At 32.7% G+C, this 16,683-nt stretch overlaps 1 protein-coding gene across 1 annotated transcript; it reads left to right on the plus strand.

The window, feature by feature from the left end:
* Positions 1-10,897: 10,897 nt before the first annotated feature.
* Positions 10,898-16,278, plus strand: LOC132269933 (UDP-D-apiose/UDP-D-xylose synthase 2). The gene is made up of 9 exons (XM_059771153.1): positions 10,898-11,344; positions 11,640-11,732; positions 11,929-12,036; positions 14,681-14,795; positions 14,904-15,037; positions 15,131-15,232; positions 15,314-15,406; positions 15,524-15,659; positions 15,749-16,278. The coding sequence occupies exons 1-9, from the start codon at positions 11,066-11,068 to the stop codon at positions 15,862-15,864; spliced, it is 1,176 nt and encodes a 391-aa protein (XP_059627136.1). The 5' UTR covers positions 10,898-11,065; the 3' UTR covers positions 15,865-16,278.
* Positions 16,279-16,683: the final 405 nt, after the last annotated feature.

Consider the following 16,683-nt stretch of genomic DNA (forward strand, 5'->3'; position numbering starts at 1 on the left):
ATCAAGCCTCTGTTTTTTATTTCATAAGCATAATTCCTTTACAAAATGTAAAGGAATTTGATACAAACTAAGAAACTACTCCTATGAAAATTGCAGAGAAAAAAAAAATACTGAAAAAGAAAAGAAAAAATACAAAGAAAGTAGAAAATATTACATAATGAAAAATACTTTCTCTGATCGGTGACCTTTGCCAGTGGGAGGCGATATTTATACCTGCTTCCCAAAGCGAACTTCTTTATATTACTGACGTAATCACCATGTGGCCCATCAAAATCATCTACGTATAGTTGCAGTCACCTAATATTGGTAACTTCTCATGCAACCAAAATTCTTAAAAAACAATCAGCACTTTCCTAATTCATCACACTATCATTGTAACAAATATCATGTGCAACAATAGACAAAACAATTATAGTCATTTTAATTTACAAAATTATTCCACCTGTTGCATCACTTGCCCAATTCGATTCTTGATAAGTGGTAACAAAATTATTTTTAGAGTACAAACAGTGTGATTTACGGATGATTGTACAAATTTTAAAATAATAAAATTCATAAAATAAAATAAAAGGGGACAAAGCCAATCGTTTGTTTTTATTTCATAAGCAGAATTTATTACAAGATGTAAAGAAATTTGATACAAATTAGGAAACTACTCCTATGAAATTTGCAGAGAGAGTAAAATACTGAAAAGAAAAGAAAAAATATAAGGAAAGTAAAAAATACTACATGATGAAAAATGTTTTGTCTGGTCGGAAACTTTTGCACAGACTCCCTCAGACGATATTTATACTTACTTTCCAAAGTTGTAGGTGTAACTTCTATGTAATTTTAAATTCAAACTACCTTGTTTGAATTTAAATATAATTATTATCTAAATTTGAAACCCCATGTATCATGTTTTTGCTGCCAAGTTGCTTTAGAAGTAGACTTCCATTTGCAAGTTGATAAACTTCTTTATGTAACTGATGTAATCACCCTGTGGCCAATCAAAATCATCTACATAAACATCTCCTAATATTGGTAACTTCTCGTGCTACCAAAAATCTTAAACAACCAATCAGCACTTTCCTTGCTCATTCATCTCACCAATCATTGTAACAAATATCATGTGCAACAATAGACAAAACAATTATAGTCATTTTAATTTACGAAATTACTCCACTTGTTGCATCAATTGCCCAATTTGATTGTTGCTAAGTGACTCATGATAACAAAATTATTTTTAGAGTGCCAACAGTGTGATTTACGAATAATTGCCACGTTTTTAAGAGTTTAAAGTGACTAATGAGTGAATTGATTCTTCTTAAAAAATAATAATAATAATAATAATATTGGAAAATTTCAATCTCATATACGTTGCTAATTTAAGTAATATAGATTCTAGCATACTCAATTTAATTTAAACAATTATTTCACTATGTTATTATAATTAAATAATATGCATGGATATTATGATTACAATAATAATATAAGAACTAGTTAATGGACCGAGATGAGTAAGAATACTATGTCTTTAAGACAAATTTGGTCCTGCAACATTACACGGTAAGATCACATAGCACTACACACCAATAGAATATGAATTGATGTTAAATTACTCTCTGATCGTGGCTGGATCCAGTTAGACTCACTTGGCAAGGGCTGGATTTGTAGAGAAAAGATTAATTTTGAAAAGATTTTAAAACTAGATTTTAAAACTTTTTGGTTCAGTTTTAAAAAATTAAACAAACCGATTTCTAGTTTTTTGTTTGGTTCAGTTTTAAAAAATTATTTTATGAAATCTGAGTTATAAAAAAATCTACTTTTAGAAAACTTTCTTATAAAAATAGTTTTCTATTTTTTAAATGATTAAAATTTATTTTTTTAAATGACAAATCAAATAGGTTTATTTTCTCAAATTTATTTTTGGTGAATGAAAAATTAATTCTAAAATGTGGTGTATAATAATTTTTAAAGAAAATGAAATGAGTGTGCATAAAGCTTGTCCCACATGGGAATCTCAAAAACCATTTGAAGTGGAAACATAAAGTCACTTATTAAAGTCCAAATAGCTTTTTTAGAATACGCACAAAAACAATTTTCAAAGAACTCATTGAACCGAGCAGAATTTGTATAATATAAATTTTTGGCCATTTCTATGGTGTGGCAACAAGCAAACTTGGAAGTGGGTTGCGAATAACTTTCAATATTAAAAACATAATTTGAATGTAGCTTCTTTTTTTTTTTTTTTATTTATTTTACCTCTAATTGGTATTACACATAGTTAATCACAATAAACCTATTAAATTCTCCTTTTTTTTATCATTATATATTTTTTTACATCTCCACAATTAAATTCTAAATTTAAAATAGTATTATCATTTGGCGCTAGGTAACTAGTATGAAATTAACCTGGTTATATGTTTGGGAATGCTGCTAAAGTTTTCCTAACCAAATTTAGAGTTCAGCCCAGCATATGAGCTCAGCTAAGTTGGCGACTTGGAGTAAGTTAACCTACCCAACTCTATAATTGAAGTATTGGAACCATCTATGCATTGTGCTTGAAATACAAAATGTCAGGAAAAAGAAAATAAAAACCCTTATGCAACAAAGTAGTTATTTCGTATACTTTTTATCATATCAAGTACAATTTGCCATGAATTTAGGAAAAAAATATGCCTAGGTAGAATTAGGAGTCCTAAATAATAAAATAGTCATTTTTAATTTGATTGATTTAAACAAAATAATAATATATCAAAAATTATTGTTAAAGTCTCAAATACCATCTTTGTAATCTGACTTGCTTTTTTTTTTGTTGTCAAGAGGTATGCCTCTTTAGGTAGAGTTGGGTGCTTCTTTCCTTCTTTATGAAAATTGCTTAATTATATATATATATATATATATATATATCAAAGAAAGTTTTTCCCAATTATCATTTTAAATTGATTTCATGTATAATTTGTAGTGAGACCAAATTCAAAAAATTATAAAATAAAATAAAATAAACATATCAATAGAAACATATATTATTTTGCTATGAACACAAGAGGTATCACACGATCCTAACAAAATAATGTAATAATTACTAATATTTTTTTTTTTTTTGGAAATTAAAGCAACTGAATTAATTGATAAAAATTACAAAATAGGGCCATAGGCCAAACAGCCCAAAAGGGACACATAACAAGCCCATGGGGCAGAAAGGGCTTAGCCCAAGAACCAGAACCTAGATAACGGACGAAAGATCCATTACTGAGGGTTAAACAAAACAACAAGCTACAATCCGGTGAGATGAAAATTTCGCCGGAGCAATACCGGCCAAAAATTAATCAGGAGGTCTTGGAGGCGGACGACAAAAGGAGGGAGACAAGTTCCAGTCCTCGAGAATCCTTGAAGACGCACAGTCACGAAGGAAACCTAATTTCATAATAGAGGTGATCGAATTACAAATTCAAGTAAGCACTGATCTTTGCGAGAATTTCTTCCCTTTGGAGATTCGTTCATTTCTCTCTTCCCATGTATGGTAAACCATCGATGATAGGCATACCTTGCGAAGCAAATTGGGGCTGGAATTGACTTTCCATCTGATGCTGAACCATGAGATTAGATTTCCCCAATTTGATATGGAGTTGCAGAAATTTCCTTTGTCTTTGATGAAACTCCAAATCGGTGAGATGAATGGACAGTTAAAAAACAGGTGGTCATGGGATTCATGATGGGAAAGGCATAGAGCACAAATGTTGACATGTTTTGCCATAGCTTTGCTGTCAAGAGTTGGGAGCCTTGCTTGGGCTGCTAGCCAGAGATTGAATTTCATACGAGGTATAGTTGGGGATTTCCAAACTAGGTTGTACCAATGTACTATTGGAGAGGGATCTGCAAGAGAAGAGGTTATGTGCATTAAGCTGTAAAGGCCTGAGGATGAGGCTGTCCAGAGTTTCTTGTCACTTCCAGATGGGCATGGAGGAATTAGAGATGACAGTTCTGAAATTGAGCTAAGTAAAGTATGTGGGAAGTACCAGTTGTGATTGACAATGACAGACCGCACTTTGATATCCAAACTGAGACCCAAATCAAGAAGAAGAGCTGAAGAGAATCTGGTGCAGAGAGGACCACCTGGTGCCCAATTGTCCCACCAGAAGGAGGTGCCACTGCCATCCCCAATGATGTGCTTGATTAAAAGCCTAGCTGGATGTCTGAGCTGCAACATTTTCCTCCAGCTACAAGAGCATTGGTGAGGGATGCCACTGGTCCAAAAATTCCTGGACTAGATCAAGTGAATATTACACCACCTAATCCATAATCTATCTGGATTTGCAGTTTGGAGCTCCCATATTCTTTTAAGAATGCCTGCTTTGTTGGCTAACTCTAGGTTAGGAATACCTAGACCTCCTGCTTCCTTAGGCAAACAAACCTTGTTCCATGTAACTTTGGCCCCTGTAGCTGTCATTTCAGGACCAGACCACAGGAAGGCTCTGAAAATGGAGTTTAGGTCATTGATTACTGACTTAGGAAGGATAAAAATTAATTCTCAAGACAATGGTCATCTTTATTATAAAGTTAAGGAAAGATCTGAAAGAAATATTGTAATGCACCAATAAGTCATATGCCTTAAATCTTATTATAATTTTTATGTTTCAAAGAGTGTTTTGTGTCTTTAATATTGTAAACAAGGATGATGACGATGATAACGATAACAATGGATAGAGGAGAAACCCCTTTCAGTAAAAAAAAAAAAATTGATTTAAGGCATATTTTGGAAACTATTGAATCAAAGAAAGTTTTCCAATAAAATTGTTCACAGATGATGACATGATAAAGATAGCAATGGAAAGAGAAGAAACTCTTCTTCGTTAAAATTGTTCACTGATAATTTTACATATATATTTACATATATATATATATATATATATATATATATATATATATTGATAATTAAACAATTTTATTAAAGAAGGAAACAAACAGCAACTATAGACATACTTGTTAACAATTAAAAAAACAAGTCAGATTACAAAGAGAGTATTTGGGATTTTAATAATAATTTTTGATGCATTTGTAATTATTTTGTTCAAATCAATCAAATTGAAAAATAAACTTTTAAAATAGATCATTTTATTATTTAGAACTTTTAATGCAACCTATATTTAGTTTTTTCATAAATTTATGTGCTCGTAGCGAAAGTCTACTTTTAATAATAACAAAAATAATGTATTACAAGTTGATTTGGCTTGTGTAATTGTCTCACAACCACTACTTTCTTGTGAGAGAGTCTATAGAAGTTAATTTTGGCTTTTACTATATATATATATGAAAAAATACGTAATTCTAAGAAATTATGTGAATTTGAAGTTGCAAAGAGAATTTATTTAAGTTCGACGCACTCTGTTTGTTGATAATATTACCATACAAAATATCGTATTCTATATAGGGCTGCAACTTGGGCGGGCCCAATCTGAAATAATCCGAGTTCAGTCCGAAATTTTGTGGGCTTGAGCAATATTTTTCTAATTTTGGTTTGGGCCTGAGTTATATATTTTGAGCCCGAATTCAATTCAAGCTGGACTTGGGTTGTTATGAATGAAACACGAAGCCCAATCCGAGCTCCAAAATATTATATATATTTATAATTATAATTAATTAGATTTTAGGTTCAAGTCATGGGTACATCTTTAATTGATTTATGTTTTACACACAAAATTCTTTTGAGGTGGGCTCGGGCTGTGCAAATTATGTATGGGCTGAGTATGAGCTTAGCCCGAGATGAGTGCCAACCCGCCCAAATTACAGCCCTATTTCTATATAAACTCTGTAAGTGGATTTAGCTTATACAACATACATCATTTTAAGCATTGTGACAAAATATGCAATTCTAAAATGTTAATGCCTTCTCGCTTTTGTTGCTTACCATGAAGACAAAAGTTTTAAGCAACGTGATAAAATATGCAATTCTAAGAAGCTGCGGGATTTTGGAGATGCAAAGAAAATAATATACTGAAAATCCACTCCTTTTATTTATTTATTTATTTTTTTTGTTGGCTAGAAATATTCACACACTTATTTTGTCCATTTAGAAATTCGAACTATCACTATCCACTTTAAAAGATAGAAAAGATACTACTAGATCACATAGCCTTGGTCACAATATCTTGGTTAATGAGTTGTTAAATTTGAATAAATATTTAACAAAGCATTTAGGTTTCTAATTTGCAAATTCAGTAGCTATTTTTTCAAATTTAGAATAATTAAACTATATATATCTAGTATTTATGTGCGATTGTGTTTTTATACATATATATAAATTTAGAAATAGTAAATTAAATGTATATTTAATTGTTTATCAAATATGTAAAATTTTTAGTTATATATATAATAAAATTATATTAATATGATTGAATATAATCAAATGACATTTTCGGATATCTCAAATGTCGTTTTGTTGGGCCTATCTGTTTGGGCTTTGATCACAATCCATTTTTGGGTCGCCAAGCTTGTTGGGCTATCCCCCCTCCTGCCCATCTTGGGCACATTGTGCATTTTTAAATTGCCTTACTGTTAAAACCGGCTAGGCCCAAAGCCCAAGCTGTGATGATGAAACATTTTCAGGCCCAACGCCTTTAATGGGCTTAAAAAAAGACCGTCTTGCTATTGTTTGAAAAGGCCTAAGAAAACAAAGATTAAAAATTACTATATCGAAAAAAGTACAACAGACCAGACTGTGGAAAATGGTTGGGCTTGGGGCACCTAGCTCTTCAAGTGGGTGTGTTGGTGTGTGCCTTGGTTTTTAAAGAAAATAAAAAATGGTTGGGCTTGAACCTTCATGATTCTAGATGGAATTGCATTGGACATAAGCTGGCTAACTGGATTTAGGTGCTATCAGTGCCTTGTGTTGATGTATTAGAATTGAAAAAAGATACCCAAAGTTGGGAGTCGGGTTTGGCCCGTGTGGGCCAGGGTAGTAGAGTACTCTCATCAGAAATTTAGGATTGACCAAATGTCAATTGCCAAATGTACCCAATGCGCAACCTAGAAAGTCCATGTTGTACCCAAACGTCACACTATATATACTACCTCATCAATCAGAGACTATACTTTCAGAAATTATTGATGATCCTATCTATTGATACTTGGTGAATTAGTTAAATTTAAATTTTTAAATTAAAAAAATGATCTATAATTCTCTATTAATATATTATAAAAAAAATTTACATTATTTTTCCTTAAATTAGTCCAAATATTAAACGAAGCAAAGACTATCTAATAATTTCTTCACATAAATAAGTATAAAATCAACATCCAAAGTTTAAATTGGATGACATTGACAGCAAATAATGATAAACATGGTTGACCAGGCATAGGACAATTTGTTATAAATGTCTGAATTGACAGGGGAGTCATGTGTAATTTGATCTAACTAGAGAGGAGTTCACTATAATTTATCCAAAAAATATATAAATTATACTGACCTCCTTGATGTTTGAAAAAATTGCATATAGATAGAATATGTAGACTTTATTACTTTAATCTCCCCTAAAAATAGAATATGTAGACTTTATTACTTTAATCTCCCCTAAAAATATGAATATCTTTCGTACCCTTATCGAATTTAATAATAGCTTAATAAATAAAAAAATCTGTCAAACCAAAATACACTATTGCCCTTTTTCCCATCTTGTAAACACTATATTACTATATATATATATATATTGAAAAGAAAAAAACAAAAGAGATAAACCTAATTAAACACTAAAAAGACACCTAATCAAAGTATAAGGTTATTGAGGTGTCTTAACAAAAGGAAATGCAAAATGTATGTAACTTGCCCAAACCTCACGAGAGATCATTGTAATTTACCAAACAAAAATTGTGCTAATGAAATTAGTGTTGCGGCAATTCACACGGATGCTCCAATAGTTACGAGATCTTCTTGAGTGAGCCGTAAATTAAGACGTCATGAGTTCATGTCGAGTTTAAATAGGTGTAATAAGCAAATAATTAGACGATATGTGTGACTTGACTATGAATTGAATTATTTATCGTGATTTGAATTATTTATCGTGCAAACTATTGCATCATAATTAGTAAATGAATGACTCACTCCCATATTTATTATATAAATGATCTATTAAAAGGAGTAGATTTAGCAATTCAGTGTAATTATTATGTGCAAAAATTATTATTTTTTAAATAAATAAATATATAAGTACATGTATATATATATATATATATAAGTAGAGAGAGAGCTGTGACTGCATGTTATACCACGCGCGAATGATGCATGTGAATGCATGTTGTAGCACGCGAGTATACATTTTCAAGATTTCTTTTCTAAGATTTTGCTTAGGAAGGAAAGAGACTTATTCCATTTTTTATTTGGGATAAATTTGCATGCATGTCGGTGCACTGTTCAATTCACTATCCATACATGTGTCATGCAGATAATTGTTATCTTTTAGATACTTGTGTCATATCATACTATATATAGGAGTTCTATTTAAAAATTAAGAAGAAAATCATAGTTGGTGTAGGTGGATGGTCCATTTCATACTTCACATATTTTTTGCATGTTTTTATTTTGATTGGTAACTTTTGTTTAATTGTCAAGAATGTCTCAATTCGACAAAGGGCATCGTCAGTCCTCTTCTTTTTAAAAACTTACCTCTGTAGTCTTATTTCTGGACAAACAAATCTAATACGGTAACTGTTTTATGTAAACCATTGTTATTTTAGAAATACTTACGTCATAATCATACTTTATTTATTACATTTAATTTTAAGAATAAAATTAAGTATAGAAGGTGAATTGTACATATCATACTTCACACACACACACACACACACACACACATATATATATTTGCATGTTTTCCAATTTGATAAATTAGTTTGTTTCAAATGTCTCAGGAAAAAAGGCTACGTTTGCAGTCCTCTCTTCCTGAAAAACTTATTTTTTGTAGTCGTATTCTTGGATAAGCAAATCTAACGTTAAGATTTGGAACTTTTGTTGTGATATTCTTGCATAAGCAAATCTAACATAAAGATCTACTACTAAGATTTGGATATATATATATATATATATAGTTTGGACAATAATGCACACATTTACTCACATACTCATTTGGAGATTTGAATTCTCGATTTTTTATTTTAAAATATAAGGAAGTATCACTAAGCTATAACCTATATTAAGATTTGAATTCTCTCATTTGAAGAAAGAGATCTAAACGTTTGACAAATCGAGAGAGATAATACTAAATCACGAATATACTACTCGATTATAATATGACACTATTTTATCTATTTTAAGGACGTAAAAACAATATGCTGAACTAGTGAGCTGAATTGAATCAAATTGAATTGAACCAAAAAAAAAAAAAAATGAAACTATTAATAAATGATTCGGTTTTGATTTATGCTCAGTTTAGTAAGATGGAAGAAATTTGGATGGAAGAGAGAGGAGAAGAGATAAATAAAACAATAGATGGCGTCTTTCATTCTTTTTTTTTTTTTTTTGGTTGAATGAAACGAAAGGTAATAAGATAATCTGCAAGAATAAAAAAGAAAATGTTAATTATAAGAAAAATTTTGTAATTTAAAAACATTTATAATAACCTTACCTTTTTTATTAATCTTCCGCCTATATTTGGAAGGATAAAATTTTGTAAAGTATAAAGGATGACTCATCCATCATTTTTCTATTATCTCATTGCTTCATTTCTACCAAACAAAGAAAATTTATTTCTTCCTTCATATTTCCCATTAACCCCTCTTCTTACCAAACGGAGCGTTAGAGTCCTGCATAATTAAACTGAATTGAACTGAACCGTTATATATATGTGTGTGTGTATATATATATATATAAATAGAATACTTCATAATGAGATTAGCCTATCCTAGCCTAGCCTTCAATTGAGTAAATCATTCAATTCTATATTATTATTATTATTATTTTTTCTTTACGATTCAAAAGCAAATGATTACCTCTCGGATCCATGCTAATGCCGCTATATCTCTAAAAATAAATAAATATATATATATACTCCCTCCGTCCAAAAATCATAATTCCCAAAGCGCCCAATTATTTTGAAACGAAAATAGTATACTTTTTTTGGAGGGAAAAGATGAGATATATCGAACATGGGCTCCAATACAATTGAAGAGTGCCTCTACCAATTGAGCCCCGCACAACTCAGGGATATGCCCCTGTCCAACTTTATTATAAATTATGTTATGTATTTCATTTTGTATATATATATATTGGATTAAATTATAGAAAAAGTCTAGAAACATAAAACGAACCAAACTGTTCCCTCATGATTTGATTTAGTTCAATTCTATTAGTTTTACAATTTGATTTAATTTTAATCTTTATGATACACTCAAATTTTTTGATTTCAAAATAATCTAAATCAGTCCTAACTCCTTAGAATGATTGCTCTTTTAAATCTCTAACATTAGAGTGAAAATAGAAATTGGAACAAAATGAACAGTTTCAAACAGAGTACATTTAAAGCATTAAGGGATCAACTTTGTTCCTTTGATTAAATAAATAAATAAATAAAAAAAAGAGGTATTAAGGAAACCATTCACAGTTGTTTTTGTTCAAACTCCAGCTGAGTTAATTGAAATCATGGTTGTCATCCAATAAAGTATGCTAGCTATGGATCACATAACGAAAATTCAATGAAAATTTATCAACTTGCTTGAGAAGAGCCAGATCTATATTCTCAATTATTCAGATTCCAGAGGAAAAATCCAGTGCTTTCAAGGCCACCGTAATATAGCTGCAACTGTATACGTGGCTTCTATAAAAAAGCGAGTATAAAGAAATTTATACACGCGAAAGCTTTATATATAGAAATAAATCACAGTGAATATAGTTGGGCCACTGATTCTGAGAACGTCCTCCTCCCTCCTTTTTCTTGCTTTAAATACACACCCCTTCATACACCACTCAAAAAACCCCCGTTCTTGCCGACGAGGATACAGTCTATTTTAGAGAGAGAAAGAGGAAATCGATAGATATAGAGAGAGAAAGTGACGTTTATATAGAGAGAAAGTAATTCGAGCCTAGAGAGAGAGAATGGCGTCGTCGGCGGTGGCTAGGTTAGATCTGGACGGAAATCCAATCAAGCCGATTACGATTTGCATGATTGGTGCCGGAGGGTTCATAGGTTCGCACCTCTGCGAGAAGCTGATGTCGGAGACGCCGCACAAGGTGTTGGCGGTGGATGTGTACAATGACAAGATCAAGCACCTTCTCGAACCGGCCTCCAATCCCTGGTCCGATCGCATCCACTTCCACCGCATCAACATCAAGAACGATTCCAGGCTCGAAGGACTCATCAAAATGGCAGATCTGGTACTCTTTCCCTCTCTACGACACACACACTCTCTAAAACTTTAGGCGCTTTCTGATTGTTCGCTATTAAGTTCAGATTTGATACTTAAATTATGCACAATTTAAGTTTTTATTTTGAATATGTTGTTTCTCTCTTGTGGTTCTCTTACTGCGATGTTTCTTTTGGCATTCTTTCTTTTGCCTCGGATTTATTCTTAAAATATGTGGGTTTTAATCTTTATTCTGAATTGTTGTTGATGACGATCGGTTTGAAGACTCGTGTTTATACTGAATTGTGGATTTTCTTGTGATGTAGACTATAAATCTAGCGGCGATCTGTACTCCGGCGGATTACAACACACGCCCTCTGGATACAATCTACAGCAATTTCATTGATGCGCTCCCTGTGGTATGCATTTTGGATCTACGTGTTTTGTTCATGATGTTGTCAAATATTTGCTTGTTCTGTTAATGGATTGAAGTGACCTGTTTTGATGTGAATTGGGTTGATGTTTGACATTTTACCTTACATTATTTATTTATAAAGTCGACCTTTGTCTTAGAGATGAGTAAGTTGTGTGATTGATGTGGAACTTTGGTTTTAGGTTAAGTACTGTTCGGATAACAACAAGAGACTCATTCACTTTTCTACTTGCGAAGTCTATGGGAAAACAATTGGAAGTTTTCTTCCTAAAGATCACCCTCTGCGGCAGGTAAGGCTTTCTGTTTCTATTTTGTTTTCTCAATTTGAGACCAATTTTAAAGATCTGTGATTTTCTTGATAATGCTGTTATGATCTATTTTCAGAGGCATCATTTTTTTTCCTTGTTCTCTCTATTTTTGTCCAATAAGAAATCCATGCGCAGTTGGATCGGACAGTTGATCTACATGACTAGCTGAATCTATTGAATAAATTACAAAAATTGCAAAGAAAGCATGGATTTAAAAAAAAATTCATTCTCAATCTTCCGGTTCTCTGGTCAATTCGTATACTTCTGATTCTCTTTTCTGTCGTGGTGTACATTATTCTTTTCTTTGAGAAGGAATTGCTAGATCTCCTTTAAGTTGGAGTGTTTATATATCCAAAGCCAGAGGGGTCACTTTTCCCCCTTTTTTACTCCTGAACCAAACTCATCTCAAATTACCAGATCTGTAGCAAGCGAGTACTTTTTTTTTTTTTTGACGATTTCAGTTATTCAAACAAACTTTTCAATTATGCTGACCTGTAATTTATTTTCTAACTTTTATTTTCTGACTAATAGGTATCATAAAAGTTTAACACGGGCAATTTGCTTAAACATTTTCAGGAATTATCTCGTTCTTTAGCAAATTTCAGAAGTTATAGTTATATGTTTATCCAAATTTATCGCGAGTTAAGTAGTTCTTATTGTATTTAAAATTGCAAACATTAATTAAATCCTTAAGCTATCTATAGCAAAGGTGAAAATAGTGTACCCAGTGTTTTTAGAAAGGACTGAACACCCCCCAGCCCACCCCCCCACCCCCCACCATAAATGGGGTCCCAAATATTCTTGTCATACTTGAATGGCGTAATCATTGGAAAGTTACTTTTTTGGGATTGGTAGACTGAGGGAGCCCTTTGAGAGGGATAGTTGTATTGTTATAGTTGTTAGATCAGGCATTTTATTATAATTCCAGTGCTTCTTTTTATGTTGTTTGTAGTACGGGAGAAATTGCTTAGAACATTTTCTTTCTTTTTGGATATCAGTTTTGATTGAAGTTGTAGTTTTACTTCAAAGAAGGATGATTTGGCTTTAACACAAAACATAGTATATATGTTTGGTTCCTGAGATCCTAAACTGCACATGTTATTGTGGTGAGATTTGAGTGGGAAGGAGGTGATACAAGGATGTAATTGGCTAGTTTCGAGTGGAGAGTGTTTTTAGAAGGGTGGCCTAATTATAATAAATTATGCTCCCTCATTTGAACATTGTGCACAATTTGCAGGGATTAACATAGTTTCCTCTAGCAAGGTGCATGTCATTTACCTTCCAGTAAGATAGATAGCTTGGTTCCTTTTAAAGTCTGAAGTGATTTTAGCTGGAACCTGCTTGTTCAGAGTAAATTTCAGAGGTTGCTATGACAAATCAGTGATAATAGGTGTATTAGCGAATCATTTTCTTTTTCTTGATAAGTTGTGTATTAACCAATTATGGCATAAGATGTAAAGGAACTGCAAAAATTATGAGGAATATGAAGGGCTGTTAGTACAATTAGTAATGGTCTGCCATATTTATGTTAGGAGAACAATGAAGGGGTTTTATGGGGCTGTGGAACTTGTAATTTTCGTGTGGATTCACATGATTGTGTAAGGTTTTATTGGAGCTCTCTGGCCAATAATTAATTATGTAAAGCTTGCTTGGGGGAGTAAATTGAAAAAGTATTTGGGAAGATTGAAAGGAAGTGTTGGTAAGTACAGATTTAATCTTTTTCACATTAATTTTATTCCCTAACTGGTACTTGATTTAGTGGAAGAGTGCAAATGGCCGCGTATGATTGTTTTAGGTTTAATTAATTTCATGCATATGAAGATTATTTGAACTGGATCGATCACATGAGGTCAGATCATCCAAATACTAGTTCTCTTCTCCTCTCTCCCCACCCCCCCACCCCCCTCCTCTTTTTAATATAAAACCCATTCACAGTTTTTGCCATGTTGCATGAATCACCTCATTTTGAGACGTGTAAAGAAATTTATAAACCAGAAAACATGTATTTTAGTATATGGTTCACCAATGTATGACAATCTTCATTTTGAGTTAAAAACATTCTTGGACTACAATATCTAATTTGATTATTGGGGTTTATTTATCAATAATCTTTTGTTTTGGATTTATAATTTTGTGTGGAATTAAGGATTCATCGATGGGAATTTCTGTAAATTTCATATACTCTTATTGTTCTCTGAAAATATTGTTTTGACCACCACCGCCAGCTATTAGCTTGAGAGTGGTATCCATTATCTGCTGCCACTTCCAGAAGGTGTAGGATACAAGTGTCGGTTGGGTCAGGAGTGTTACATACACACGTATACATATGTACATGTCGTAGCATTGCTGGGTAATGCTGGTTGATGGTATTATTATGCGGATTATGGTTTGGCAGGTGGTTTTTTAACTATTATTTCTGCACATGTAAATAACATATCGTCTTTGTCTTGTAGTTTGCACAACATTCATCTCCATGAATTATGAATTTTGATATCTATTTTTCTTTTATCAGAAAACTGAGAAACTTTTGAATTGTTCGATTTGGTAAACTGTTTTTGATTGTTCCTGTAAGCCTATTTTCCTTACTGTTGCAAATGTTGCTGTTCTGTGTTTTATGATGAAATAGGATCCTGATTACTATGTTTTAAAAGAAGATACCTCCCCCTGCATTTTTGGCTCTATTGAGAAGCAGAGGTGGTCCTATGCCTGTGCAAAACAATTGATTGAGAGGCTGATTTATGGTTAGTGAACTTATCAATTGATGGGTGTTTCCAAATAGACACTTTAAGCATATTTTTCTCACATTCTCCTTTTTTTTTTTAATTATTTTTTATTTTTATTGTTTACAGCTGAGGGTGCAGAGAATGGCCTTGAATTCACTATTGTGAGGCCTTTTAACTGGATTGGTCCCAGGATGGATTTCATTCCTGGCATTGATGGTCCCAGTGAGGGTGTTCCTAGGGTTCTGGCATGCTTTAGTAATGTTAGTTCAATTTCTATTATGGATTTGAATCACGATGTATGTTATACAGTTGTGTATAAAACTTTGATGTAAATCTTAAATCTTCTCCTGCAGAATCTCCTACGGCGAGAGCCACTCAAGCTTGTGGATGGTGGCCAGTCACAGAGAACTTTTGTTTATATCAAGGATGCTATTGAAGCTGTTCTGTTGATGATTGTGCGTTCGATATCCTTTCCTTCGTTTTGATTTCTTGTTTGCTTTACAGAAGCAGTAGTTTAGTTGTCTGTTTTTTCTCAGGAAAACCCAGCCAGGGCTAATGGTCATATATTCAATGTGGGCAACCCCAATAACGAAGTTACAGTCAAGCAGCTTGCTGAGATGATGACTGAGGTAAATAATTCTTGAAACTTAATTTAAATATTTTTTTTTAGATTCATTTTTCATGCCTGATAATACGCACTGCTTGTTCCATCAAATTTTGTGACATCTTGTTCTTGCAAATGATAGGTTTACGCAAAGGTAAGTGGAGAACCCTCTATCGAATCTCCTACAATTGATATAAGCTCCAAAGAATTCTATGGTGAAGGGTATGATGACAGTGACAAGAGAATCCCAGACATGACCATAATCAATAGACAACTTGGTATTGTCTTGTTTCTTCGCTCGGTTTTTTATTATTTTTTTGAGGCTCATCACATTCTGACTTGAGCTTCGGTTTTGTGGGAATGCCAGGTTGGAACCCTAACACATCACTTTGGGACTTGCTTGAATCCACCCTTACCTATCAACACAGGACATATGCCGAGGCTATAAAACAGGCCATCTCAAAACCTGTTGCATCCAGCTGAAGGAATCAACTGTGGTGTTGGGTTGCTCGAAGAAAGGAATCGGTTCTTACTTATTTGTGCTGCTGTTAGGCAGTTTATTCAGTTCTTTCAAATTGACTTCTTAAATTCTAAATAGTTCCATTTTCATATACGCTACATTCTAGTCAAATAGCTCACAGTCGCTGAGGAATTTTTTTCTTTGATATCTATGTTGGGAACTCACTCAGCTGGGGGGAAAACCATTTCATACAAGGTCTTGTTGTCAATTCCTCCTATCTTGCTTCTCGTACGAGGGAGTGTGTTGTATTATTTGTTTAACCACATAGGGTTCTTTTTTTTTTTTTTCAATATATTATTTATCAGTTCTTTGTTCTGTAGAGTTGTTAAGTTTTTGTTGAACCTGTTCAGGCGAGTGAAATGAAATTTTTACCTTCAGTTGGTTTGCTGGATTCAAATATGATAAAAATCACTTGGAACACTTTGAATTTGGCTTGGCATGTGAGACGCTAAACTGCTGCTGGTTTTTATCAGACATTGCAAGTTTGGAACTGATATTTATGCATTGCAAGTCTGGTCTTCTATACATTGCAAATTTGGCTTTCGAAGCAATAAAGCCAAGAAATACAAGAAAAAAGAAGAGAAGATCTAAACAGCCATAGAAGCACTTCAATTTCAATTTATTATAGCAAAAGAGCAAAAAAATCAATAAACTCGTGTCGAAGGACCAAATCAACAACTTTCATCATAAAGACCAAATCTCCAATGCAGGAGACCCTAGCTAGCTTCTCTGTGATTTGCAACTTCCTAGCTAGGCCAAAAAAACCTACACGCTATCCTTCT

Source organism: Cornus florida, unplaced genomic scaffold, assembly GCF_030987335.1.
Source record: "Cornus florida cultivar Cherokee Brave unplaced genomic scaffold, ASM3098733v1 CherokeeBrave_3.0.0_Hap2_Chr08, whole genome shotgun sequence".
NCBI lineage: Eukaryota > Viridiplantae > Streptophyta > Magnoliopsida > Cornales > Cornaceae > Cornus > Cornus florida.